The sequence below is a fragment of the Zonotrichia leucophrys genome, chromosome 1A (genome assembly GCF_028769735.1).
Source record: "Zonotrichia leucophrys gambelii isolate GWCS_2022_RI chromosome 1A, RI_Zleu_2.0, whole genome shotgun sequence".
In the NCBI taxonomy this organism is placed as follows: domain Eukaryota; kingdom Metazoa; phylum Chordata; class Aves; order Passeriformes; family Passerellidae; genus Zonotrichia; species Zonotrichia leucophrys.
This window is the reverse complement of record NC_088170.1, coordinates 21,954,018-21,979,721: the sequence shown is the minus strand read 5'-3', so window position 1 is coordinate 21,979,721 and position 25,704 is coordinate 21,954,018. Positions and strand designations below refer to the sequence as shown.

Genomic DNA, 25,704 nt, shown 5'->3' with positions numbered 1-25,704 from the left:
CAGCTTTCACAGACAGAACTGCAGATAATTTCTGCCAGGTCATATAGATTTAACTGTGTTTTCCAAAATTAAAGAAGTCACTTTTACCTTTCATCTGTTTTTGGTATTTTTGGAGCTCTGGTGCCAAAAACCCACTTAATGGTCCAAGACAACCAATTGCATTGGCAATTGAGTCTTCATCATCTAAGTCATTCTCTTCATCACTGTCTCTGGTTCTGCCTAACCTGCTGTCAAAAGAGAACATAAGAGAATTAAGGAAGATACATTCTTAAATGTGAATATTATCAAGCATTTTTATCTTTTTTAGAAGCATACAAGGGAGGATCCACCTGCCTTTTCATCTGCAAAGGGTAAACAATAACTTTATACACCATAAGCAGTGCATTTCAAACTTACCCTGAAAATGAAGTTGATTTTACTGCTGCAGGGAAAGGAGTAATATTGTATGTATATTTCTCCCTCAATTCTGCTAGTTGTGGGAAAGGAAACTGAGCCATGGTGTAAACAGTCTGGGGGTGAAAAAAAAACAACTTTAAAAACTTTTTGCTTTAATTAACAGTCTCACAAAAGATTTCTCCATGAACAGACTTCCACAGTCTTGCAGGACTAAAGGCTGCACATTCTTGCACATTCATATGCTGTAAGAAAATGGTCTAGTTTGATGATTCAGTCAGTATTTCCTGTAAGAAAAATAGAGTCTGACTCACTAGAAAGATACACAGTTCTGTTAAAAAAAAAAAGGGAACTGATAACATGAGCTGCAGGATCCTTTACAACTCCTATACTCATTTAAAAATTATTGTCAACCCCTTCTTGCCAGCACACCAGAAATCCTCCTCCAATTATGATTTCACTTACATGAAAACATAATTTAGGATTTGGGGGTTTTTCCAGGAGACCTAAGTTTTTGCTCAAGTATTCAACAAAGTATTACCACTAGCACAGATAGGAAGGGGCAGTTGATATGGACTGTTAGCTGGTTCATTATTTTACCTGAGAAGCTCAAGAGCTTGTGTGGGGAAATCACATCAGCACAAAAATCATCACTAAAGAGGAAGGATCCAACATATCCAAGTTTTCTTCCCTCAATTTATACTTTTGATTGCTGATTGGTTTTGAGGCTAAAGGTGGGATTTGGTGGGGGGTAAAGGTAGTAGTTTTTCTAAAATGCTTATAGATTTTCTTTACATCAATACTCAGAATTTAGGAAGATACATAGTTGCAAATATATTTCCTTTCAGCATTATTATTGCTGCAAGTCACCAGCCCACCTGGCATAAAGACAATTCACATTCATTGCAGTATCATTGCTGATTTGTTCCTACATACTTTAGTTGCCTTTTTCCCCCTGCTTTTGTTCACTATTCAGAACTTTCAAATAACTGCCAAATAATTCATTCTGAGTGTCAATGTCAGAAGAAAAAAATATATATGTAATTTCCCATAGTTTCTCTGAAATATTAAAGCTTTTCCACATCCTGAAAATTAAATATCTTTTGAAAGACAGCAACACAAAATTTTCTCATTAGCTATGACAGTAAATCTTCACTTATATATTTTTTCCTGTGCTTTTAAGTCAGTGACATTTTCATCTGAAGGCAAATGACCTCAATTAAGATGAAAGGAAATTCTGAACAGTTTCTACATAATCCATTCTTGAACTATGCCTTGCCTATGCTAAGTACACTGAGGAAAATTGCAAACATGAATTCAGTACTAGACATTTCCTGCCTTAAGGAGGGGAAAAAAGTTTTGTTAATGGCAATGATGTAAGCACTGAGGAGCAGGAAGGACAGTCCTCTCTGAATCAGAGACAGGGCAATAGTGCCCCTCAACAGGGGTACTATGTGTGACAATGCTTTTACAGTTCAAGCCCTGCACAGCCTCTAAGGAAAGGAAGATGCTTTCAAAATTCCATAGCATGAACTGAAGTTTTGCCACTCCACTAAACTACAGTGCTACTGTGAAAGGTAAATATTCCCTAGGGCCTGAACAGTGATTTCCCATTGGTCTACCAGACAAAGGGATTTTATGATCTAGAGAAAGACCTACCCCCAGCCCAACATGTCTGCCTGCTTGTTTGATCTCCACCATACTTTCCTGTTAGGTTTTATTTTTTTTCCATATGTTTCAACTCTCTCCAAAGGCTTGTCTGGAATTTATTTCTACTCCTTATGTCAATGTCCTTCTCAGGTAACTTGTTCCATATGCTAGTTACCCTTTAAGTGAAACAGTCGACTCCAATTCCTCCATTTGCTCCTTGCACCTACTGTTTCAGATTATACTTTTAGCTTTTGCCTGTCTCCAATCTGTGTCTCTTCCACATCTGCTACAAGTTCTCTCATTTAGCATACATATTTTAACTTAACTATTGTTATCAGGTTATAACTGCAGGCCTTGCTTACCACCTGGCTAAGAGATCCACAAAACAAATTTTACGCCTGTGTCAGTTCCACTGGAAAGTTAAAAAAATATTGCCAGACAACACCTCTGATATCCTCCCAGTGACAATTCAGAGCCAAAGCATTCTTTTTCTAGTCATTACACAGCCTTGGATGCCATTTGGTTAATTCTAGGGAACTGTCCCTGAGAGAAATAGCCTACACACAAAAGCATGATGCAGCCAAAATTAGCATCTTATTTACATAAGGGACAGATCCTGAGAACAAGAACAGAGACAAGGACAAAACCCCCTCTATTCTCACCTTAAATCATTTGACAATCCTTTGCCTTACTCAAAAAATGCAAAGCTGTCTACACCCTCAGCAGAACACCATATGGGAGGTGATGGGCTGTGGCTTCCAAACAGGGTAAGCCATTTTGCAGACAACTTATTACTTATCTCCATAGCTGCCCCTCACTGGTTTAAGGATTTCCTTTTATTTCAGTTTGACTAAGAAAACAAAATAAAAATCAAAAGCAAAAGCCAAAGCAAACCCAAAAGAAAACAAAGTGCTATTCAAGTCGCTAGTTAACAGTGAATACCATCAAATCAGGGCAACTGTCTAGGCAGATGGTCCAAAATGCTAGAGTACCACAGAAGGATTAATCCCTGCTCCTCTCTGTTTAGTAAATACAAAGGGATGCCTCTCCTCCAGTTGGCTTCTCATCTCCTCTGTGCTGCAGTGTTCCTGAGTATACAGACTGAATCAGTTTAGCTGGTCATAAAAGTGCTCACTTTCTGACAAGGCATGGCAGCACAGACTCAGTCTAGCTCACTCTGTTTAGAATATCTGCAGACCCCTGACCACAGCCTTCTGTCTCCATATTGGAACCAATACATACCCAGCCTAGAATCTGATGTGTACAGCACTTACCCTTTGTTCACCCAAACTGTTCAACCTGAAAAAGGAGGAAGCTGTAGGCTGGTTTGCTCCTCCAATGCCTACATGCTCTCTTCAGTAAAACGTTAAGAACTTTTGTCACACAAGGGCCAAATCTGCAAAAGCTTTAAGGCTCCCACCCTAACTATAGGTACTGTCTGCAAGGGAGCAATAAAACTGCAGCACCTGTACGTGCTGGTGGAAAGAATGAGGACAAGAGTCCCCTGCTCTACTTTAGACATCTGCTCTGCCAACACTTCCCCTGAAGGATCAGTTGTACCTCCCTCCTCTAACTCCTAAAAGAAACAAGGCTCTTAGAGCACAATTTGTTTTCCAGTGGCTGAGAAGTGCCTGTTAGGCTGGCTTAAGTGAGCCTGGACAAGCAGTTTAGATGCAAATATAAGTGTTATGCAAGTCTGAAGAGAAGTGAGATGATTGCCACCAGCGAGCTCTTCTGAAATGTGATGGGAAGGCAGAGTGAGATATTATAATCCTTTCCCCACAGTAGGATACTAGTCCTTGAGCCATCTTGTAAAAAATATTAGATGTAAATTAATAATTCTGATTTTTATTAGGGGAAAAGCAAAAAAAAAAAAAAGAAAACAAATCATCTCTGTATGACTCCTCTGAAAAACCTTAAAGCAATTTAAAAACCAGCATGTTCAAGCAGCCTGCATTTTTTCATTAATGCAATGGTTCATATTTCTTAATTTTTTTCTCCAACCACATACATGGTAGCACTTATATGCCCTGATGGTAAACTCTTGTAGTTCCTTATTCTTTCCGCTTAAGGTAAAGAGTGGAGGCTTCAGAGATGGCTACACTGCCAGTGGCTGCCTTTGACTTGAAGAAAGCTATGCAAACTATATTGCGGTTTCTTCAACAGAGAGGAAACACATGAACCAGACACACTGCTCCTCCATACACAGAACTTAAACCTGCCACATTCTCCATATCAATGGCAATGCTATCCTATCTTAGCACTCCTGTCAGTGCCATAAAATACACACATACACTATGAACACACATATCTATTGTGCCAAATACTCATTTTTTGCTGAAGCCCAAAAAGATTGCTAATTTGCTAGTATTTGTAACTGCAAGAGTTAAAAAAAATATCCCTCCAACCAGTGAATTACCCATGCCTTGTCTTTTATTTCACACATCAGCAAAGGAAGAAATCCAGAGTGTCACAAAAGACCACCTCAGCTTCCCCAAAATTATTCTTATTCACAAATGCCACATCTTGATTTTGTACCATCCTGGAGACCAGGAAGCGAAACACAATGAGAAGATGTCAGCTTGTGCTGCCCTCCTTACACATCTTCACTCTCTGAACTGTCTTGTGAAGAACTTTAACACTTTTTTTAAAAGTTTGTGAGTGCCTCTGAACAGCTGCGTTTCCATTTTTGAAGCAAAACAAAGCCACAACACCCACTTCTCCCATTCCTAGAGCTTCATCATCAGACAAAATAACAATGACCAAAATAATAAAACTGAAAATAGGGTATTTTAAGAGTCTTCCAACAATAGGCAATAGAAGTCACTTGCTAACAGCTGTAATTAAACTTTTGTAGCTTCACAGACTGACTTTTTTCCTTCCCTCAAGGCAGGTACAAATTTCAGGTGAATTATGTTCTCTGTACTTGCTCCCATTTGATCAGTATGCTCTAACTCATCAAAAGCAAAGTTCCAGAACTGCAGCACTAAGTCCTTATAAAGCATGTAAGTAGACAACACCTTAAAAATATCACAAGAATAAGTGTAACTGTAAATAAATAAATAAATAAATAAATAAATTTATCTGCTATACTAAAGGCCCTTTCCTTTCCCAGAACAATGTGGGTCTTTGTTCTCATACAATGGCATATGCTTTAATAATTCAGACACTGCAATTATCTACAAATGTCTTTGTTTACAGTACACTACTGACTGTTCATGTTTTGTTTTTTTTAAAGTCATGAAGGACTTTTTACACACTTCTCACTTCATAAACCCTTATTCCCACAGTGTCTGCAGAATGGAAAGGACAGAGTGTAATAGAAAACTGACCAAAACATAAAAATAAGGCAAAAGAACACCCTAAAAATCTTGTGTAAATGGAATTGAGCATTATATCCCAAAAGACTCAGCTGTCAACATAGAATCATTTTTTATTAAATGACACCTAGTGGTTCTCTACATTTCATATAAAAATAAGATTCTAGCTCTAACTGCACGTCACCTACTTGTTTCATTGACATGCTAGCTCAACTCTGTTATCTGAAACTTTTATTCTTGGGAGAATTTAGGTTTCTGCAGTATTTGAAGAAAAATGTAATTTGTTAGAAATCCAGACCTGAAGAAATCAACACAGAAAACACAAAAATTAATTATGTTACAATTGCTCACCTGCATAAGTTCATTGCTGTCAATCAGACTGTCTTCAAGCATCTCCTGGGTCAGCTTGCCCATAGTACTGTAAAACTCATCTGCAGTTTCACAACACTCAATTTGCCTACATCAAAATACATGTTAGTTTTTATTTGACTTTTACACATGATTCCACATGCTCAAAACAAAACTGATCTTCTTGTCATCATAAAATACACATTTCTGTTAGATGCTTAACTTCTAAGTTTATTTGCAGTTCTGCCTACACTTCCAAATAATAAAACTATGCACACAACACTGGAAAAGCTGCAGCAGTAAAAAGATGCACTGACTACAGCCTGCTGTCCTGACTCCTCATGATAACAGATGAATGTATCTCCAGACAGGCTATTCCCTCTGCCCCTTTCACTTCTACTGCACAAGAATCAATACATTTTGCCTCCTACTAGCACGAGGGTTTTTATCAGCTTAAAAAGTGAGCATAAAGACTTCTTGACTAACTCATCACCCATTCTTCACCATGCACCAAATGGCCAAATTCACTGTCTGAATCTTGTCAGAGGACGATGGAATAAATTAGTATAGGTGCATTCATACATGTAATTGTGTTAAAAATAATTAGGCTAACATAAAGCACAAGGAAGGAAAATTCACTCATCATATTTGTGAGTGCTATTTCTAAATTAGGGGTGGGAAGAGTGTTGGTTTTGGTTGTTTGTTTGCTTTGGTAGGATGCTTTTGTTTGCCTTGTTTTGGGAAGGGGTGTTCAATTGGATACTTGTTCTGCACTTTTCATTACATTTCTAAAAGCACAGAATCATTCCAAACACAGAGAGTGTCATCTAGAGGAAAAGAAATATGAGTAATATGCTTTTGTGAATTGGTGTCCTACACACATTAGGGTCAGCTGCTAAACATCTCTCCTGTCAAGTGAAAAATTTGTTTTTCTTATATCCCAAGGAAGTGCTTTGATGGCTACATATTGTAGCCTCTCCTCTAAAACCCAGATGCAGGAATCATGAAAAAAAATACACTGCCTTTTTTCTTAAGCAATAGAAGAAGCAGCTTCCCTTGATCTTCAGCAACTGCACATAACAACCATTGAGCTATGAAACTCCTGAAATCTTAACACAGTTTGGGTAAAATAATGATTACATAGCTAAAAAAATAATTAAAAAATAGTATAAACAGTGGGTATGTAGGCAATTATCGCAAACTTGTGGCTTACCTACCCTGCTACCTTTAGTCTCTCATGACCTCCACATACTGCTTTCTCTACTGCCCCTATATTTAACTTCCCCATTCCTTCAGCCTCCCTCAAAACAGAAGTACGATTGAGCCACCTACATTTTAAAAATGCACCCTATTTTAATTTTGAGAATGAATCTTGAGAATTATGAAGATCATGAGACTATGAAGACTATCTCTGACCCCACTTCTTTAAATCCCTTGTTCTAGTTCTAATGGTGGAAAAAAGAGAAAAAAATATCACAATCTTCTCCCAGCATAAACAGTGCCCTGTCTTTTACCAGACCTTCTCTCATTCCCCACAAACAGCAGTTACAAGACGTGCAGTGATCATCTTATTTCTCTTAGACACATTCTTATATATTTCTTGATTCTGCTCTTTTCAATTTCTTAAAACATGTTTAATTTTTCTTTAAGTTTTACAGTAAAATCTTCAAAGTACTAGCTTCCTTTTTATCATGTTATGAGTTGTAGTATTCACAATTATAACTTTTAAGTGTACAGAGATCTACTGAAAGAACTTTTTATCTAAAACACTATGTGACTACATACAGATTAATCCCAGTGCAAATGATTCATGCAAGTTTCATTGATTGAACTGAACTGAATACAAAAAAGCTCTCAAGAAATTATTATTTTAATTATTACTCTTCAGATTAAAAATTAGATGTACTAAACAAATCCTCTTACAATGCAACTGGCCTGCAGTGCTAATTTTTTCAGAAAGAAAAAAGGAAATAAAACCTCCAAGGACAGAACTGAACATAAAGCCCACTGGTTCAATTTCAGAGAAAAAAGGAAGATGAGTTTTAATAGGCATCACAAGAAAAAAATTGATGCAGCTGCCGATGACAGCTGAAAAATGTTTCCAGCTGAACTAACATCTGCTTGACCTGTCAGAGCTCAGATCTCCCACTGAAGATAGTGACAAAACTCTTTTCTCTGGGAGCACTGTAAACTCCTTGGAACGCAAATATTTGCTTTGACAACAGAGGGGTTTGAAGAACTAACCATCTCTTCTTGTGTTCTGCCATGTGGTGAGTTTCCAAGGCCACAAAGGACTACAACAGAAACTTGGCTGGAATGTGCTGAAAAGCAGAGAATTTCAGGAAAATTCATTTTCAGGCCTTAACAGAAAAGAATCATGTACCACAGGGTCATTCCCTTAGTAACAATGAACTCTCATACTGCAAAAGCCAATGGGCTCAAATCCTTAAGTCTCCTTAAGTGAAACTAAGGAAACTACCATCCTCACTTTCAGGTACCCAACTAAATTAGTTGATCACCCTCAAATCTCTTTGTGTGTCTTTATACAGAGAATTTACCAGTTCCTTCAGAGGTTTATGCTCAGGAAAGTCCAACCTTTTAGCACAGCACAAAGACAATATACATAGACAACTCCAATAACTGGAGACATTTTCTGCAAAAGGGGTCAATTAATTATCATGCCTGTTCTGACATGATGTCAGAATCAGGTGTTTTTAAGAAACCATAAAGGTCCTTTTTGCAGCTTTTTCAAAATAATCATTCTCCTGAAAGATTCTATCTTGTTTAGAGTTCAGAACATCTTAAAGAAAACAAAAGTTAAACATGGCTCATACTGAAAATCAGATAAAAATGACTACTTACTCCCCTAGCTTTGCCCAGATAGCCAAAGCTACTCTCAGTATAATTTCAGAGCCTTCAAAGAATACTGAATCCCAGATCTTCAGAACTGTATGGTTAGGTAGACAGGTGGCAAACAGTGTCAGAAACCACTGCATTGTGAAGACATTTGTAAGTGGGGGTTCATAGCCTCCTGAAGTTAAAAAAAAAACAGGAAAAAACAAGTTACTTGAAGTAACTGCAATTTACTATCATTTTACAAGGAGTATAAACTGCATCATAAAATACACCAGACATTGTAGCACCTCTGTTATTGCTCAAAACTTACTTAATCTGCAGCTGTCCAAAGATAAGCTGAGAACAATGGAAAAATTACATAATCACCTTCCATTATGCTGTACTGCAAAAAACTAAGCAGCATCATTGGCTTTGGACTAGAAACCCTGGAATACAGCACCACACTTTTCTCCTTTATTTCAGAAAGACTGTTTCTCCTTCCCCAAAGCCATATGAAATAAAAGCTTCTATCAAAAAAAAACCCAAACCCACCAACTTCGCCACAAAATGCTGCATTTTTTCACCAACTGATGGCATAAGTCTTTATCTACATGGTGATAAGGTGAAGGTGACTGTCTCTGTAAGTCATATCTATTATTTTAATATCCTGGTGTACTTGTTAAGTTTCAAACAAAATGTAGCATTTCAGGCTGAAACTCTAAAATGTTACTTTTTCGCTACGCTCAGAGAACACTTGGTGCATCCCAGTATCAACTGATGCACTGAAGGCCATGACCAGAGAGGCCAGCCTGTGAAAACACTTTCAAACAGGAAATAATTCCTTGATACCATTTGTTTGTTTTTCACACAGTTTGGGCATAGACACATGGAACATAGTAGCAGATCTTTTCTAAGGTGGAACTCAGGGTGCACTTATCTTCCCAACTGAAAAAGAAACCAAATCAACTAACAAAAAACCTCTTACCCTCCCCAGAACATCCCCAAATTAAAGAGCTGTAAGTCCGGATGGAATGCTGTGCCAGGAAAAAAGAAAAATCACAATGCAAAGCCAGTTTTCAGGTAGGAACCCAAGATATACTTCTGAGTTTTGTACCTGTATATTGGTAAGGATCCAGGTGAAGAAATACTAACCATCCCTCACTGGCTCCCATACTGTAACTCTTCCCAGAATAGCTGTGTGAGCCAGCAACTACACAGAGCAGTAGGAGGACACCTATCCTGAGCTAAGGCAAGAAATTACCTTTCCAAGGTAGCCCTTGTACTAAGCTAAGTGTTAGTGTTGTCACTCCATGCTTTGTATATTCTTGTCAATCCCAATTCTGTTTGCAGCTAGTGGTGGGACCAAATTCTTTCCCTTTGTTTCTTCCTGGAAGTACGCCTATTTATGTTCAGGTTATCAGTAACAGAAACCATCATATTTCATCTTAAAAATTTAAAATACATATTCTAAGCAATAAACTCATGTAAACACTTAAAATATTGTATTTTTAAATCAGTGCTCAGATGAAACAACAGCAAGACAGAGCTGAACAGCATTTTCTGTTGAACATACCTCCACTTTCTCTGTTAGCAGCTCTTTGTAGGGTGTCTAAGTGCTGGGACAGTTCAGGAAGCTTCATTCGTAAAAGATCTCGGAAAACAGCCATATCCACAGAGAGAGCACGAAGATTATTGACAAAGTAGCTATCAGGAAGCACCTTATCAATTAGGTAAATCATGATCTGTGGGCAGAATGAAAGGCTATCATGTAGGACTTACAGAGCAGTTATTTTCTAGGAATAACAGAAAAAAAAATTTCTCTGTTCACTAAAGAATGCATTGGAGCCAGTGGCAACACATGCTTATGGTATCTCCGTTTATATGGGGAGAAAATATTAACACTTTGAGCATCCTCAGGTACCCTAGGTATCCACAAACATTCAAGGTACAGAGGCCTCTTGAAACTGTCCAGAATTTATGAACCATGAAATTACTGAAATCAATGACTGAAATCAATGTCACAGTAAGCTATGCCTAAGCTGGCAGCATAATCCCCACCAAAAACAATTTTTGACACTTCTGATGTTGGAACTGTTTATGAGATTTTCCACTGCTCTAGAGTCTCACTATCCCTTCTCTGGTTAATGCCACAACTAGAAGACTGATTTTGCAAATCCCCTATTTTGCTTCTCCAAAAAGCAAGACACTGTTCTTTAAAAAGAAATTCTCCATATATTTTACTGTGATTTGTTACCATATGCTGCACTCCATCTTGTCACTTTAGAAGGTGCTAAATTAAGCAGAGTGAGACATTTTAAGCAGACATCTGTTTCAAGTGAGGTGGCTCAACTACATGGATGGTAAGGAATTAAATGGATACTGTCAAACTTTTGAGAATGAAGAAATGCAACAAAAAACATGCAGAAGCTGATGATGATCATCAGCCTAACAGAAGACACTGACCTTTCACTTCAGGATCTTTTAGGATCTCTATGGCCACTCTACTAGCCTCATCCAGAGAGCCTGCAGTCATCCCGTCTGCATCTCTTCTACATTTCTCTCATATGAGCACCCTTACCATGATTCATAAAGACTTTCATTCTCAAGAGAAGCATTGCACCTTCACATATAGGAGACAGTCCTCCTTCCAATCCCTCTCTCTCCATAAGAGGCCCACAGAAACAGCTTCTCACACTCAGGACTACCAAGAGCACCACCTGACAGAGTCTTACTGCTTTCTTTTCTTCCCCAGCTGCTTGTGACCACGTACTGCCACTTGTCCTTGAAAGATTTCTCCAGCAATAGCAGTCTTATGTTCCATGTTTTAAAGCATGTGGAATAGTAGTCAACAAAGGCAAATCAACAGCTTCTACATGACAGGCTTGTATTTTGTCAGATGCATTACGTAACCTTTGCTGAATGGTGGGTTACCCCACAGTCTCGTGAAAATATGCTTTATTTTGTTCAGATGTATTTCAACCAATGGAAGAGTAACTTAATACAGCAACATTACCTTACAATGTGTTTTAATTAATTCCTGATAACATAAGCTATAAACCTCCATGTTAAAGACACCCTTCTATAAAGGCCTCTGCTCCCTTCCCACTGAATATTATCCCTTCATTGATCTCTGATATATGAGAGCACAAAGAAGAGAAATCTTATTCAACACTTAAGTTCATTCTGTTCCACCAACATGTGAATTGCTTTGAGAAGACTTTTTTTTGAAAAGCAGTTCATGTACTTACCAGTTTGCAATAGATACTTTCTTTGTAACATATCTGTACATATTTATTTTTATCATTTGATTCTGTAGCATTTCCACCCAATAACATTCAAGAAAAACTTTTTTACGTTTCAGTATCTATGACTTTAATAGCTTCTACTCATGCAAGATGGGATTTTCTTGCTTACCATAATTTCTGTAGGCTAACTTTGAGGCATCTCCTGGGATTTAACTTAATGCTTACCTTAACTAGCTAACACTCAAGTATACTGGCTGGGCATTCACTGAATGTACCATGTTGGGTCCTGTGCTGTTAAAGCCCCTTGGCATCAGTAACACCTGCTGTTTCCTAGCTCCTGAGAGATGCTTTCCAGACACAGAACTTTTGTTTATAATGTCCTCCCCAGAAATGGGACCTGACTGCCAAGCCCTAAGGATACCCTTGCTCCCTTAACCCCAGATTCTACCATAACCCCAGCACAGCTATCCCACAGCTACAATCCTCAGGGCACCTTTACAGGCCTCTCTAGCTGTACACTCACTGCTTCCATTAGGTGGCAGTGACTACAGCAAAACCATCACATGCTAATACCAAATTCTTATTTCCTCCCATCCACCCTGCTCCTTTCCTTGCCTTTCCCCTCTTCCCTCTGTCTTCTGGGAAAATCCCAACATGGCAAAGCCCACACTAAGCTTGGAAAAGATAATTTTTTTCCCATTCTTATTTTTGCCAGGTAAGACCAGTTTTGGTGCAAACAGCCTTCAGGGCTTTACCTCCCTGGGGCAGCCTGGCTCCATTCATTGTCTCCTCCACACAAGGAGCCTAACACAACGCACAATAACGGACAACACAAGGATGCACACAGTTCTAATCATCAACTTGGACTTCATAAACCTTGGGCAAGCCTATTTCCTATAGGATAATGTGGTAAATTACTGTTAAAATATTGAGGAAATCTTAAGCAAGAATTATTGTAAGGAAATTTTACTCTCTGATATAAAGTTGCTATATTATGGTATTTTCTTCCTATTACAGGCAGCTGTCTAGAATGAAGGATTAATTATCAGCTAGCTAGACTCTACTGCCACAAGCTTTATATTTTAGGAGCTCTATAATAATAGGAGCACTATTTAGGAGAAAATTTAAATATTTACCCTATTTAAATCATTGTCTAAGGCAAAACAAACAGCTCAGTTTCTGAAGAGTCACAGTCATCTTTCATTAATTTGAGACCAACTCACACATATGAGCAAATTTATTAAAGGAAATTGCACATGATCTTGCCAAACCTTAAACCATGTCCTGTAGTAAACTGTAGTTCCATTTACTGACATATTATAAATTTCATGAAGCTTTATTTTATTTACAATAAAAACCATCTAAGAAAACAAAACTAATGTAAGACTAATCCGGTCCAGAAATTAGCTTCAAAGTGACTTACTTTCATTTTGGATATTTAGTGTTTCCCTAGGATTTGCTTTGAAATATGGCCAATTTATCAACTGCCCCACATGGAGCTGCCACATAAGATGATGATAATGAAATTTTAATATTTCAGCTACCTGTAGTGTTTGCAAGCAGATTTGGGATTATGGAATAAGATATCCTATAGTAAGTAGCAGTGGTCCCACTTTTTTTTTTTCAACAAAAAAATGTAACACTGATAACATTCAAACTACTCATTTTAGCTGAGACAGGATAACAAAATAAAAAGCTCACCACTATAAATCAGCTAACTCTTTTGAGTTGTGCTCTTTTAGTCTGTCTCCAAAATTCACACATTGGTTCATTCTATAGTTCACTAAGTAAAAGCAATCTTCGACACTAAAAGAAATTTTACTCACTTTCAGGGCATCCCCTTCATTGCCCTCCATTACTTCCAGAATAAGTGCAGCTAGTATGTTAAATCCTTGGCAGTAGCCAACAGATTTATTCCACCTGGCATAAGCCAGCAAAACACGTTTTAATACCACTCGATCTTGCTCTGCCTCCTGGCCACAGTAAGAACTGCAGCCAGTTCGGTGAAGGTCCTTTAAAGGAAAAAAAATTAAAAATAAAAATTACAAGACAAGCAGAGAAAAGATGTGTATTTTCCATCCCCTGTTAGTTCTCTTTCCTGTTCCAGTTTTCCTTCCATCTCCACCCTCCCAGTACTTACTCCCAAATGAGAGATGAAAAACTCAAAAAGAGATGAAAACTCTTTTTTAGGCTGTTAAACCTTTATCCTACCCAAAAGAAATAGTTTCAGCAAGCTCTTAAGTAAACAAGTCCCCTAAAAGATGTTTATAACGCATTGCCACAGAAGATGTTAATAAATCTCTGGGTTTCAAACAGGCAAGGCACAACAGCTGCTTAATTGAACAAAAAAGAGCATCTGTTTTTATCAAAGTATAAAAGAACTAGTAGATAACTGACTTTTCCAAACACACAAGCCAGAAACTGTGTCCTTGAAATTTAAGTGATTTATAAGTGAAAGGCAAAATGTACAAAATGGCTGACTGCTTTAAATATTAAACATTAATCAGCTGAGAAATACAAATAGGCAAATGTGTTTCACTCCTGTAAAACAACTGAAGAATGTTAGTTTGCTGTATTTTAAAATATGCTTTTACTCCCAGAAAACATTTGTGCTTATTTACAGAGAAGGAAAAAACCCACTTATGTTCCTTTGTCTTCATTAACTCCAGCACTTTTTCAAAATGAAAAGAAAGTAAAAATGAAAGGAAAAAAACCCAGAAATAGCATCTTTTTCCCAGCCAACACTAACCAGACTAGTGCAAAAGGAACAAAGCAGACAAAAAAAAGGGAATTAAGATACATTTTTTGCCAAAGCAATTGCAGAGATGAAAATAAATCCAAATTCAAATGTCAACTTTTCATGTAAAAATTAGAAAAGAAATAACAAATTAGCTGGCTACCTTTACTATCTGGATGCCCATAGAGTCATCATCAGGATTACTTCTTTCATTGAATGTGAAACGCATGGTTTTGTCCCAGTCAATGGCTATACTGTGTAAGTACTGATCAGCCAGGGTCAACCAAACCTAGAAAAACATATGGTAAAATTAATTATTTCTCTGATAAAATATAAAGTGTCAAAATATATTGTTAGATGAACCTTATCAGCTTCACCCACACGTGACCTGCTGTTAGATTTGAAATATGCAGAGGAGGATTTTAGCCAGAACAGTTTTTGCACAATTAAATTAATACCTTGCTCCCTAGAACAGAAAGAAAGGAAATGGTCAGCAGTAAACATCCAGATCTGTGGGCTGCTTACAAAGATGCAAATCAGCTGTCAGTGAATTCACAGGAGCCCTCCAAAATGGAAACACAAGGCAAGGACCCTCTGTCAGTTCAGACCTTCTATCCTCATAACCAATAAAGAGTTTGATAAAAGGATAGCACTGCTGCTGGCTTTCCTCAAACTCAACCATGGATACGTCTCCTGGAAACTCCCAAAAGAAATCTAGCAGTGTTGGTGCTTCTCTTTATCAGAAGTCTCTTCTGATGAGTTTGCAGAACAAATACCATCTAGTATTCACCATTTGGGATTGATCTGAAAGCATGATTTGGATCAAAACAGCTTACTCTTACAAGAGGGTTTCCTAAACTGTTGGTGCTACAGGGAGTTCTGAAACAAACATATTCACGACTCTTAAAGCCTAATAATTGCCAGAACAGATTTATGCATGTGTATCCAAGACAAAGGCTGGACCTTTATTAAAAATTTGAAAACTTCCTGAACCATGAAAGGCACATGACAGATCATACAATGACAACAAGTAACAACAAAGGACCTTTTTTCAGGAAACTGAAAGAAATCATGAAAGCAAACTGGTCAAGTTTTATATCAGCCATTAATTCACTCAAGTGAGAAAAGAAATTTAGACACTTCCCACAGATTTAAACACTGAGATAGCTGCATGATGAAGGAATTTATAGACAGCTCACAGAATCTCATGTTTTCTGCATTTAAATATTTAAATTTTAATATTTAAATTCTACACTTTTGTAAAGCCACTCATGTGGAGGAATGCCACTGTTCTGCCTCCCAACAGCCTCAGCACTGCTGACACCCTACTGATGTTGTTTGACTGGATTCTTTATCTCTGCCAGCCCACATGCCACAACAATAATGCAGATGTCAACCCTGCTCCTTTTGTTGACAGCAAAGGAGGCAATCAGCAGGCTGCCACCACAAAATACTTCCTCTATTTTAGTATCTACCTTAAAATCATTGTGAACCCAAGGAATGGCAGTAAAAAGACAACACCTCCTTTCATCACTACTTCTTTGGTTAGCATCATGTGAGCATGTGAGCAAACACAGAGATGGGCAGAGTGAAAAGGAAAGACAGATCTGAGGTGGATGATGTGGCAGAGCACACACAAGTCTGCTGATTACACAGAACTTGGGGCAGTGGCTGATAAGCCCAAGGACACCTTGACAGCATGGAAAAATGTTCTGACAAGAACCTCATTAAGTTCAACAAGGAGAAGAACAATATCCTGTCTCTGGGAAGAAACAATCCCAAGTACCAATATATGCTGGGGACACCCAATTGCAAAGTATCTCTGCTATGCAGGAAGGCTGAGAGCGCTGGGACCATTCAGAATGGAGAAAAGGCAGCTTTGGGGAAATCCTGACGGTGTGTATAAACACCTGAAAGGAGGGTGCAAGGAAGAGGAAGTCAGGCTCTTGTCATCTGTACCAGTGACTGGACTGGAGATAATAGGCACAAACAGAAACATAGGAGGTTCTCCTCAAACATCAAGAAATACATTTTCACCATGAGGGTAACTGAGCACTGACACAGATTTCCCAGAGGGGTTGTGGAATCTCTGTCCTTGGAGATATTCAGAAGTTACCAGGACACAGTCCTTGGCAACCAGCTGTAGGTGGCCCTGCTTGGGCAGAGGGGTTGGACCAGATGACTCCAGAGGTTCCACCCAAACTCAGCCCTTCTGAGATTCTGTGACCTCTGCCACTCATGTACCACAGAAAAGTGCCTGAGACACTTGCTGGAGTGTGGGAAAAGAATATTTCAGGAAAGAAAAAAGGCTGTTAGATGGGTATAAGGATTCATTGAAGTTGTATATTAAAAATAAATTCATCGTGGTATGAGGAAAACAATGCCATGAAGTCTTGTCTTCCTTCTCCCCTGATTTGTAAAGAAGTACAATTCGGTTTGGAAAGACAGAAAAAACAGGAAAAAGAAATTAAGCTGATACATCAGAAATATGTGGAACTATATTATTTATATATTATTTATATATAATTTATATATGTAATTTATATAATATATAAAATTATAATTTATCATTACAATTACACAATTATAATTCATAATTTTATATAATATATAATATATAATATTATTATATATTATACATGGAACTACATATTTTATAAATATTTTAAAAAATATTTTTATTAAAACAGTGTTTTTAAAGCTGAGATTGTGTGATTCATTTTTTAAGAAAAAATTAATAGACATGCCTCTTTTTATACTAGGGGACTTCAAATGTTGAAGAATGCAATAAAGTAAGTCTGGCAGAATCCCAATGGACCCTTTTCTACAACACTCAGCACAATTTCCCATTAATGATGCACTCTGCCATTCTGCATCACTCCTGACTTTGAACTTCCCGAATTTTGGTAATCTGTCTTTTCCCCAACAACTGTTTCTATAAGCATTCTTGTCAACATTAAGCATCTATCAACTTCACCTTCGTAAGTGTGACATCCTACACTGCAGATATGTTCTCCTTTCAGTTATCTTCAACTGTGGGGGCAATTTCACCAGTGCAATTTCTTGAGACTGACAGTATGAGGCAATAACATCTGCACCAGAACAAGTTACCTAAGCCTCAAGCAGAAAGAACCCAACTATTGAAAACATCATATTTACCTGTCTCCTCAGCCTTTCCATCTGCACTGTGAAGCTGTCACTGAATAATGAAAACAATGAAAAAAAATTCCCAGTACAACTTAAAAGGTCCAAATATTCATTACAAAACCCACTAACAGATAATATTGATGTAATTCAACTGTCCTGAGAAACCTACAGGTAATATGGCTCACAAGGCACGGAGGTCTACCTACCTTTCTCCTCCATTCCTTTGGGATGCCTGTGGGCAGTCTGGCCACTGCTTTGAGGGCATCATGCCACTAAAAGAAAAAGCATCCCAAAATGTAAAATATTCATCATTAGTTTAATGCTACAGCATAGCAACATTTGCTACCTTGCAGACATGCACATTCATTTCATTTTGCTGCACACATGTCAGAGTTTAACTGCTTAATCCACTCACAGGGAAGATGCAGATTAACTACTTGATGATTTGACTAAAGTATAATATTCTAGGACACAAGGATTTAGGAAATATCTGAGCAAACAATGAAAGCCTATTCCATTTTCTGAATATAAATGAAACAGCTCTTGATGCAATTGCAAATAATATGCTGATATTATGATGACAAACGCACTTCTGAACTAGGCAAGCACCTTGATTGCTGAGAACCCACTTCTTCACAAATTCAAGAAAAAAATAAATCAAATTACCTGCTGAAAACCATTTTGACCTAAAGATGGCTCAAGAGTGAATTTCAATTTTGTATCAACCCCTAGAAAGAAAAAAAACACAAAAAAACTCATTACTTCATTTAGCTCAGAAGACAAAAAGAAGCCAAAAAACCCCAAACACAAAAATCCCACAGTTAAAACAAGAACACAAAATTTTATCTTCCTATTTTAACAACTACATTTCAACCTGTTTTGGTGAATTTTTTCTTCACAGTAGATTCAAGGAACGTGGTAAGAAGTACACGGACAAAATGCTTTTAAAATGCAGTAATGTTCTCTTTAATGATGTAGCCTGGCACAACTTATTTCACTAATATTCATATAGTTCACTGGTCTACAAACTATACTAGTACACTGCAAACTGTCATATGCTTCCACAGAAAAATACACATGCACAGACAGTTTATTTTCATCTATGCCAGCTTCTTGACATTAGGTCAATCAAAACTAATTTATAAGTTTGGTGTGTGAAAATTATTTTACTGTCAAGAATATTTTTTTTTCAAATTCCTCAGACCATAACACACATTTGGTAGTACTGTTATTTAAGCTTAGATTTTATTTTGGCCATATGAGCAAACTATTTTACTTGTTATGAAGCAGGCCTAGTAATTGTTCATGCAATATTACATAAAATACCAGAATCTCAAGTGGATCCCAACATGGCACTGGAGTATGCCAGAACATGATCAACAGTAAAATGTTTAATTTGCTTTCCATCCCACAGTTTGAACGTGCAATTCCTAGATCCTTCAAATGCCGCTGTCCAGACCTCAGGTGCTGAACACAGCACAGATCACATTCCCTCCCTCCCATCGGCTGGCATGAAGGAAGAAGCCCTCTTTTATTTTCCCTACACAGTTTAACACAATGCTATTGTTCCATATTTACAATTAAGTTATGCATAGCTTCTCATCTTTCCACAATACGAAGCCAAACAGTTTTAACATAGAAATATATATATACATACACACAGAAAACCCAAACTGATTATAATCCTGCAAAGTGTTAAGTATTTAACATCCATGCTAATCAACTCACCAGTAATACCCAGTTCTTTGGAGGTCTAAACCTACAAGTGTGACAGAAAACCCAACTGTAGTGGCATTTGCTATTTATGGAATGTAAAATGCCTTTGAGCATTTGCATACGGAAGTGGTAAGGAATTTTAACCTTACTACCTGATAATTATATACTTAAAGACAAAAGCTTTTTCTCCATGCCTTTTTTTTTCTTTGTTGGGGTTGAGTGAATAGAAACAAAGAAAAAAATCACACAAACTCCAGCGCTGTTTAAAATTTTAGCGTTTTAGAATTGCATCACTGAGACCTGGGGATTAGTGCCCTTGTTTCCCTGCTTCAGATCTAAAAGACATGCTTGTCAGACTTAGAAAAATAAAGACTTCTAACCATAATAGATATGTCTTGAAAAAACATGGAAGAATTAATAGCTGTTCCTGGAAGTAACTGTTTATTAGTATTCCTTCCCATGGCGCAATGGCACTCGGCAGGGGCTCCTAATAGATCAATCTTTTCATAATAATTCAAAGCAATGTAACAATGGCAACAACCTAAGATTAAATTGTATCACGTTTGCTGAAATTGGAAAATGTGAACTTCATTCTCAGGCAAAAAAAAAATAAGTACTGTAAAACACTAATACATACAAAAATACATCATGACCGAGAACTTCTTTTGTTAAAGTAACAGATGCTGACACATTATCTAACACTACCTTGTAGCAAAGAACCAATAGCCTTCCAAAATAACCATGTATTCATTTCAACCCAGCAGCCAAATATTAATTACTCACAGTTTTCTAAGACTTAAAAGGTCCTAGTAACAACTTTTCTGTCTGTTTTAGAATCTTCCTAAGAAAGACACAAGCAGATACTTCCAGGTCTTCAAAAGATTAAGTACAGCAAAATAAAAGCTCAGAGCAAGGAAAAATCTATCTATAATTACATAAGCATCATGACCAGGGAGCTCACACTACAGTCAAAGTACATATCCCTCCTGAGACTGAAATGAGACCCTTCAAATGAGACCCTTGATTAAATGAGACTGAAACGAGATCATCCATCTACTAAAGTTAATTAAATCATAGCAAACAATTAAGACAGGTGTGAAAATTACTGTAAATGAGAATTACATCACATGGTAACACCAGACTATGCAGCACACTCTCTTCAGCATGGTGAGGAACTGCTTGGTCAGGCCATGCATGACAACCTCTTGTAAAAGCCACAGAATCTGTGTCCCTTTATTTGTTCTGCATTGGAAGTACTTTCCAAATCAAATTATGTGACAGTTTTGGGGAGGGGAGGGGAAGAACCATGGGGAATAAACCCCAGAGCATATACGAATTGTTCCTCATTCCCATCCACTTTAAAGAATTTATATTTCCTAAAATCAAAAAATTACAACATTGCTTAATAAAAAATACAGCAAGTAAGCATGTAAAAAAAGCTGCAACCATACAGAGAGAGCAAGGAAGCACAACAGGAGCAGCATCTCCTGCCTGTTACTTACTTCTGGCACAAGAATCATCTTTCTACACGGCAGTTTCTGCACTCTGCTCAAGGAATTTGTCCCTGAGCTTCAGAGCTTCAAGGAAACTAATGCCTATCCCTAACTCAGCCTCTCTTGGTTTCCTAATCCTTCCTTTCTCCATCATTCCCCTTTTTTTATTCAGTTGTCTTCTCTCCATAAACTAACTTAGATTCCCCAATTGTTTCTTCCCCCTCAGTACCCCACACCCATTCAACCCTCATGCATGTCTGCACCTATTTTCACTGGATTTTCCCATGTCTAACAATCCTCCATCTTTGGGTCACATTCCTCTCCCTTAGATAAATATTTGCTTTTTGCAAAAAAAATACCTCTTCAGGCCTTAAGAGAACTTTTCCTCCCAGCTCCTTGGTAGGGACAGCCTGGCCTAGATGCACCACACATAGAGCAGTAGTTCTTACTTTAAGTGTTGTCAGTACAACTCTGCCCTTTCACATCAAATCAGCCAGGCTATAGTGTCATTTGACATATTAAATATCACCTCCAGTTCACACACGTTTAACTTATTCTTCATGTCTGAGAAGCATATTAACTCATAACAGCAGGAATATGCTGGGAACACTCTGGAATTATTAGCTCCATGAATACAAGGACACACAAAGGTACATGCTTGACAACAAATTTCTGAAAGGTAGGGGAATGCCAAAATAAGCTCTGTTCAATGCCCTTCCAAGCCTGTCACCAGAAACCACTGCAGAAAAGTCATAAAAAAATAAAAGAATTTAAAATAAGGAAAATATAACCCCCCCCCAACCACAGTCCTTTCCTGTGTAAAATACACAACAACTCCTGACAAGAAAAGGCTGTAAGAGGGAAGATCATATCCCTAGGATTCCCAAACCCTCAGTCTTCCTCTGCATAACCAAAATGCAGCACAGAACCACACAAAGAGCCACAAGAGAAGAGAAAAATACTGGCAGCCAAGTACCTGGGTGACAGAAACAAATTCCCAGTGCACCCCTAGCAACATTAAACAAAAGAATAGGGCAAAATCTGGGATTTTTTTTCAGCAATATCAAACCAGAAGAAAGTGCAGGAAGATGATGTGTTTTGATGCATGTTAGTGAGCTGTACAGATGTAGCTTTAAACTTGCAAAGTAGCACTATAGGTTCTCAGCTGTACTTCACAGCTGTTGAAACCTCTCCCACAGAATGCAAATAAATATTTTATCAAAAAATAAACAAGGAAAAAGGCCTAAAGCAGATTTGTGTGCAGCAGGAGCCCATGCTCAAGGAAAGAGAAATGTCAACGTAAACTATCACCTTATGCTGCTCGCTGTTTCAGGCAGATTCTTAGCCTTGCAATTTATCTCTAAAAGTAACATCCTCACTAACTCTGTATGAAACCACTTCTACCAGGAGCCAGAGCTCACTGAGATGTATCAAAGCACATCTAAAACCTCCAGTCTAGAAAAACTTCACAATACAGACAGCTAACAAAGATGTTAAGTAAATCTGAAGAATATTTCATCCAGCTTATTTTTAAAGGGTCCCATCTCCACCACTCTATGAAAACATGTATCCTGAATGGGGTTATTGTCTTTATCTACATGTGAACAATATGGAAACCCCAAACCAGGGGGATTTTTAGGACCGTGGCATTCATAGTTACACCCAATCACATCCCCTGGTCTTTGTGTGAGTGTAAATACATGAATGTCATTATCCAGATAACGTCATTACCTGGGATAATAGCAGGCTACTGCTGGAGCAGGGGTCTTTGAGAATTACAATTCAGGAAATCTCCTTGAAAACAGCAACCCCAGAAATCTACCAAAATGTATCTGAGACCTTATTAATAACAGCTTCTGGAACCCATCTCAAACACAGAGGCAGTGAGCATTGTGTGCTTGATGCACACACAGCTAATACAATGGGAAACTGATCTTTATTTATTTCCATGCAGTGCTCTATGTTTCAGTGGATCTCTGGCTTGCATGCTTTGTAAATGCCTAAAATTAGGCAACAGATCCACAACGTTTTAGCTACAAGTGACAGCTCTAACACAGTAAATTGAATTTAAATTTCTTGATATTTCATTTTTTTTTAAATCCAAAATTTTGATGGCAGGCAACTAGAATCTAGCACTCACTCATGATCACCCATCTGTGCTTCTGTTGAGAGCCTCCCTCCCGCGAGTAAACACACGTCGTTTGCTGACCATCCAGTTCTTAAAAGATTTTGATACTGAAGGAGGATCTAGAAAACATAGCTGCAGAGCTGATGCCTTCCCCTTGGTATAGGCATGGTTGCAAATTTAGACAACACCCTACCGCAGACAAAGGCTGGGCGGAAGGAGGGGTCTCCGGCAGGTCAAGAGGTAGCAGGTTTATCAGGGAAGGTCTGGGGAGGCTGCGAGGAGACTTCGGGGAGGGACTGACACAAAGCTGAGTCGTAGAGCCCGGGAGAGAGGAGACGAGGGAGAAAGGCACTGGGGACAGACGACGCAAAAGCGCTGCGAGGCGGCGACGCCGGGCGGGAGGAGCGAGGAAAGGACCAGGAGATGGGGAGAGCGGAGCGGAGATGGGGGGCCGGGCGGGACAGGAGCAGGAGGAGCCCCCCGGGGCAGGAGCAGCGCGCTGCCTCCCCGCAGGGCCTCGCCAAGCCCGGCCTCCCGCCGGGGCCCGGCCCCGCTCCCCGCCGGGGCCGCTTCGCACCCGCCGCGGTGCCTCGGCCGCTCCCCAGCCCGGGGCCGCCTCGCAGGCCCCGCTCCGAGCCCCGGGCCGGCGCAGCCCGGGCGGGAGCCCCGCGCTCCGGACCTGCCGCCGGCCCCAGGCCGCGACCGCGGCGCCCCGCGCCGGCCGGGCCCCGCCGGGGCTGCCGCAGCAGCGGCCGGGGAGGCGTATCTGCCGCGGCCCGGGGCCGCCCCCGGGCGCTGCCCCCCGCGCCTACCCGCGGCCCTCATCCCCCGCCGGCGGCCTCCTCCTCTCCGAGCCGACCCCGAGGCCCCGGCGGCTCCCCCCGCCCCGCTAAGCCGCTTACGGGCCGGCAGCCGCAGCCTCGGCCGGCCGGCGCGGGTACCTGGCTCCAAGGTGCACAGCAGGCGCGGCGCGGTCCGGGAGATGCAGCTGCGCTTCTTGAGCACATTGCTGAGGATGGTGCCCACGCCGCCGCCCGAGCTCTGCCGCTTCAGGCATCGCCCCCCGCGCCGCAGCGAGCCCGTGAGCCTGTCCTGCCGCATGGTGCCCGGGGCAAGCCCTAGGGCGGCGGGCTACGGGGCATGGCGTGCGGGGACCCGCACTGCAGGCTGCCAAGTCCCAGTGCCGGAGAGAAGAGGGAGGACAAGGAGAGGAGAAAGACAAAAAGGGGAAAAAAAAAAAAAAAGCTGTTCCCGCCCACAACACTAGCATCACTGCCTGAATAAACCAGCAGCCTCTCCTCCTCCTCCTCCTCCAGCACCACCTGGAATGCAGCGGGCGAGGGGAGCAGCAGCTCTGGTTAGAAATGAAGGGAGCTCCGGGGGCAGTGGTGGGGCTCCGCTGTGCCAAAGGGCTTCGGGACAGCTGCACAAGCCCCGGGCTGCGCGGACACCGCCCGGCACGGGCAATGCGGACGCGGCGCGCTTGACGCCTGCTAACAGCGGCAATACTGACATTTCTGCCGAGAATGAAACGAGATAAATATCCCCCAAAGGGTCTTCTCACCTGGTACTCTGGCCTACAGCTGGACATTTATAGATAATCCTGCTGCCTTTTTCAAAAAGCTGTCCTGGGAAGGAGTCAGACCAGCACTATCAGACCACGGAGCAGGGGGAGAGCAAAGATTTTAACAGCTTGTCAGTGCCAGGGCAGGCTGGGGTCCTGCTCAGCGACAGCCCCAGCAGCAGCACAAGCAAGCTGCTGCACAGCTTCAGTTTTTCACCCACTAGAGAAGAGACCCAGAACATCCTCTGCACAAACCACAACAATCCTCAGCTAAAAAAACAGTCTTTTCCATGAATCTACATTGCAACTGCACTCACAGGTAACACGCCAGGCACTAAGTAGTTAAAAGAAGCTGTTCAAAAGCACTTTATTAGATGCATTTTCCAGTGCAATTTGGCCTAAGAGCATCTTAAAAGGGTTTCAGAGATTCTCAAACTAGAGGTTTGATTGACAAGAAGGAAAAGCATTTGAAATAATGGTAGTTTTTATAACCTAAACCACTCAGCATTTTTGTGGAAGGAGAGCAGATTTATCACACTACATTAGTCAGGCTCAAAGGCCAAACTACCAGAAGTCTCAGTCTACCTGCCAACAACTGTAGCTTTGAAACATTTTTCTCCTATATTAAAAAGTTGTGTTCCTCAGTCACATTATGAAGAGAGAAAACTGGCAACCGATAAGCAGTAAGCTAATTATATAAAAGACACACAATATAAAACACAGAATCAAGCCTCTTTTTAAAATCAGTTATAACTATTTTTAGAAGTCACTGTTAAGCTTTCAGAGAAGTGTGATTTTGATCATGCCTCTTTAAATATCTGCTTGGGTTTTGGAGAAAAGTCACTACATTTGAGCTGTTAGCTTGCACTCTGAATAGATAATTAAGTCTGTGTGTCGGTGGTTCTTTTTTTAACAAAGGTGACACTTCCCTGCTGATGTAGATGATGCAAATCACTTTATTTCAGTGCCAGCTGGAGATGATGATTTAGTGGTTAAAGCATCAAATTTGAAATCAATTAGTCTCCCTAGGTGTACAGATTGTACCAATGGGACTATAACAGCAACATTTAAATACAGAAATAGCCATATTATCTCTGTAATATTATTCTCCTCTTGCTTGAGCGCCTT

General features: G+C 39.7%; 1 protein-coding gene across 6 annotated transcripts in view; it reads right to left on the bottom strand.

Annotated features, from left to right (window-relative positions):
• Window positions 1-25,704, bottom strand: part of TBC1D30 (TBC1 domain family member 30) — a 52,920-nt gene that overhangs the window by 5,879 nt on the left and 21,337 nt on the right. For 3 of the 6 annotated variants that reach the window (XM_064701870.1, XM_064701873.1, XM_064701869.1), the window contains exons 3-11: window positions 18,342-18,403; window positions 17,882-17,947; window positions 14,692-14,817; window positions 13,618-13,803; window positions 10,120-10,288; window positions 8,574-8,742; window positions 5,715-5,820; window positions 397-509; window positions 88-227 (exon numbers count right to left, since the gene is read on the bottom strand). In XM_064701870.1, the coding sequence (XP_064557940.1) occupies window positions 88-227; window positions 397-509; window positions 5,715-5,820; window positions 8,574-8,742; window positions 10,120-10,288; window positions 13,618-13,803; window positions 14,692-14,817; window positions 17,882-17,947; window positions 18,342-18,403 (1,137 nt within the window). Of the gene's footprint in view, window positions 1-87; window positions 228-396; window positions 510-5,714; window positions 5,821-8,573; window positions 8,743-10,119; window positions 10,289-13,617; window positions 13,804-14,691; window positions 14,818-17,881; window positions 17,948-18,341; window positions 18,404-23,953; window positions 24,246-25,704 lie in introns of those variants that run through there. The other 3 variants (XM_064701871.1, XM_064701872.1, XM_064701868.1) reach the window with 3 other exon arrangements.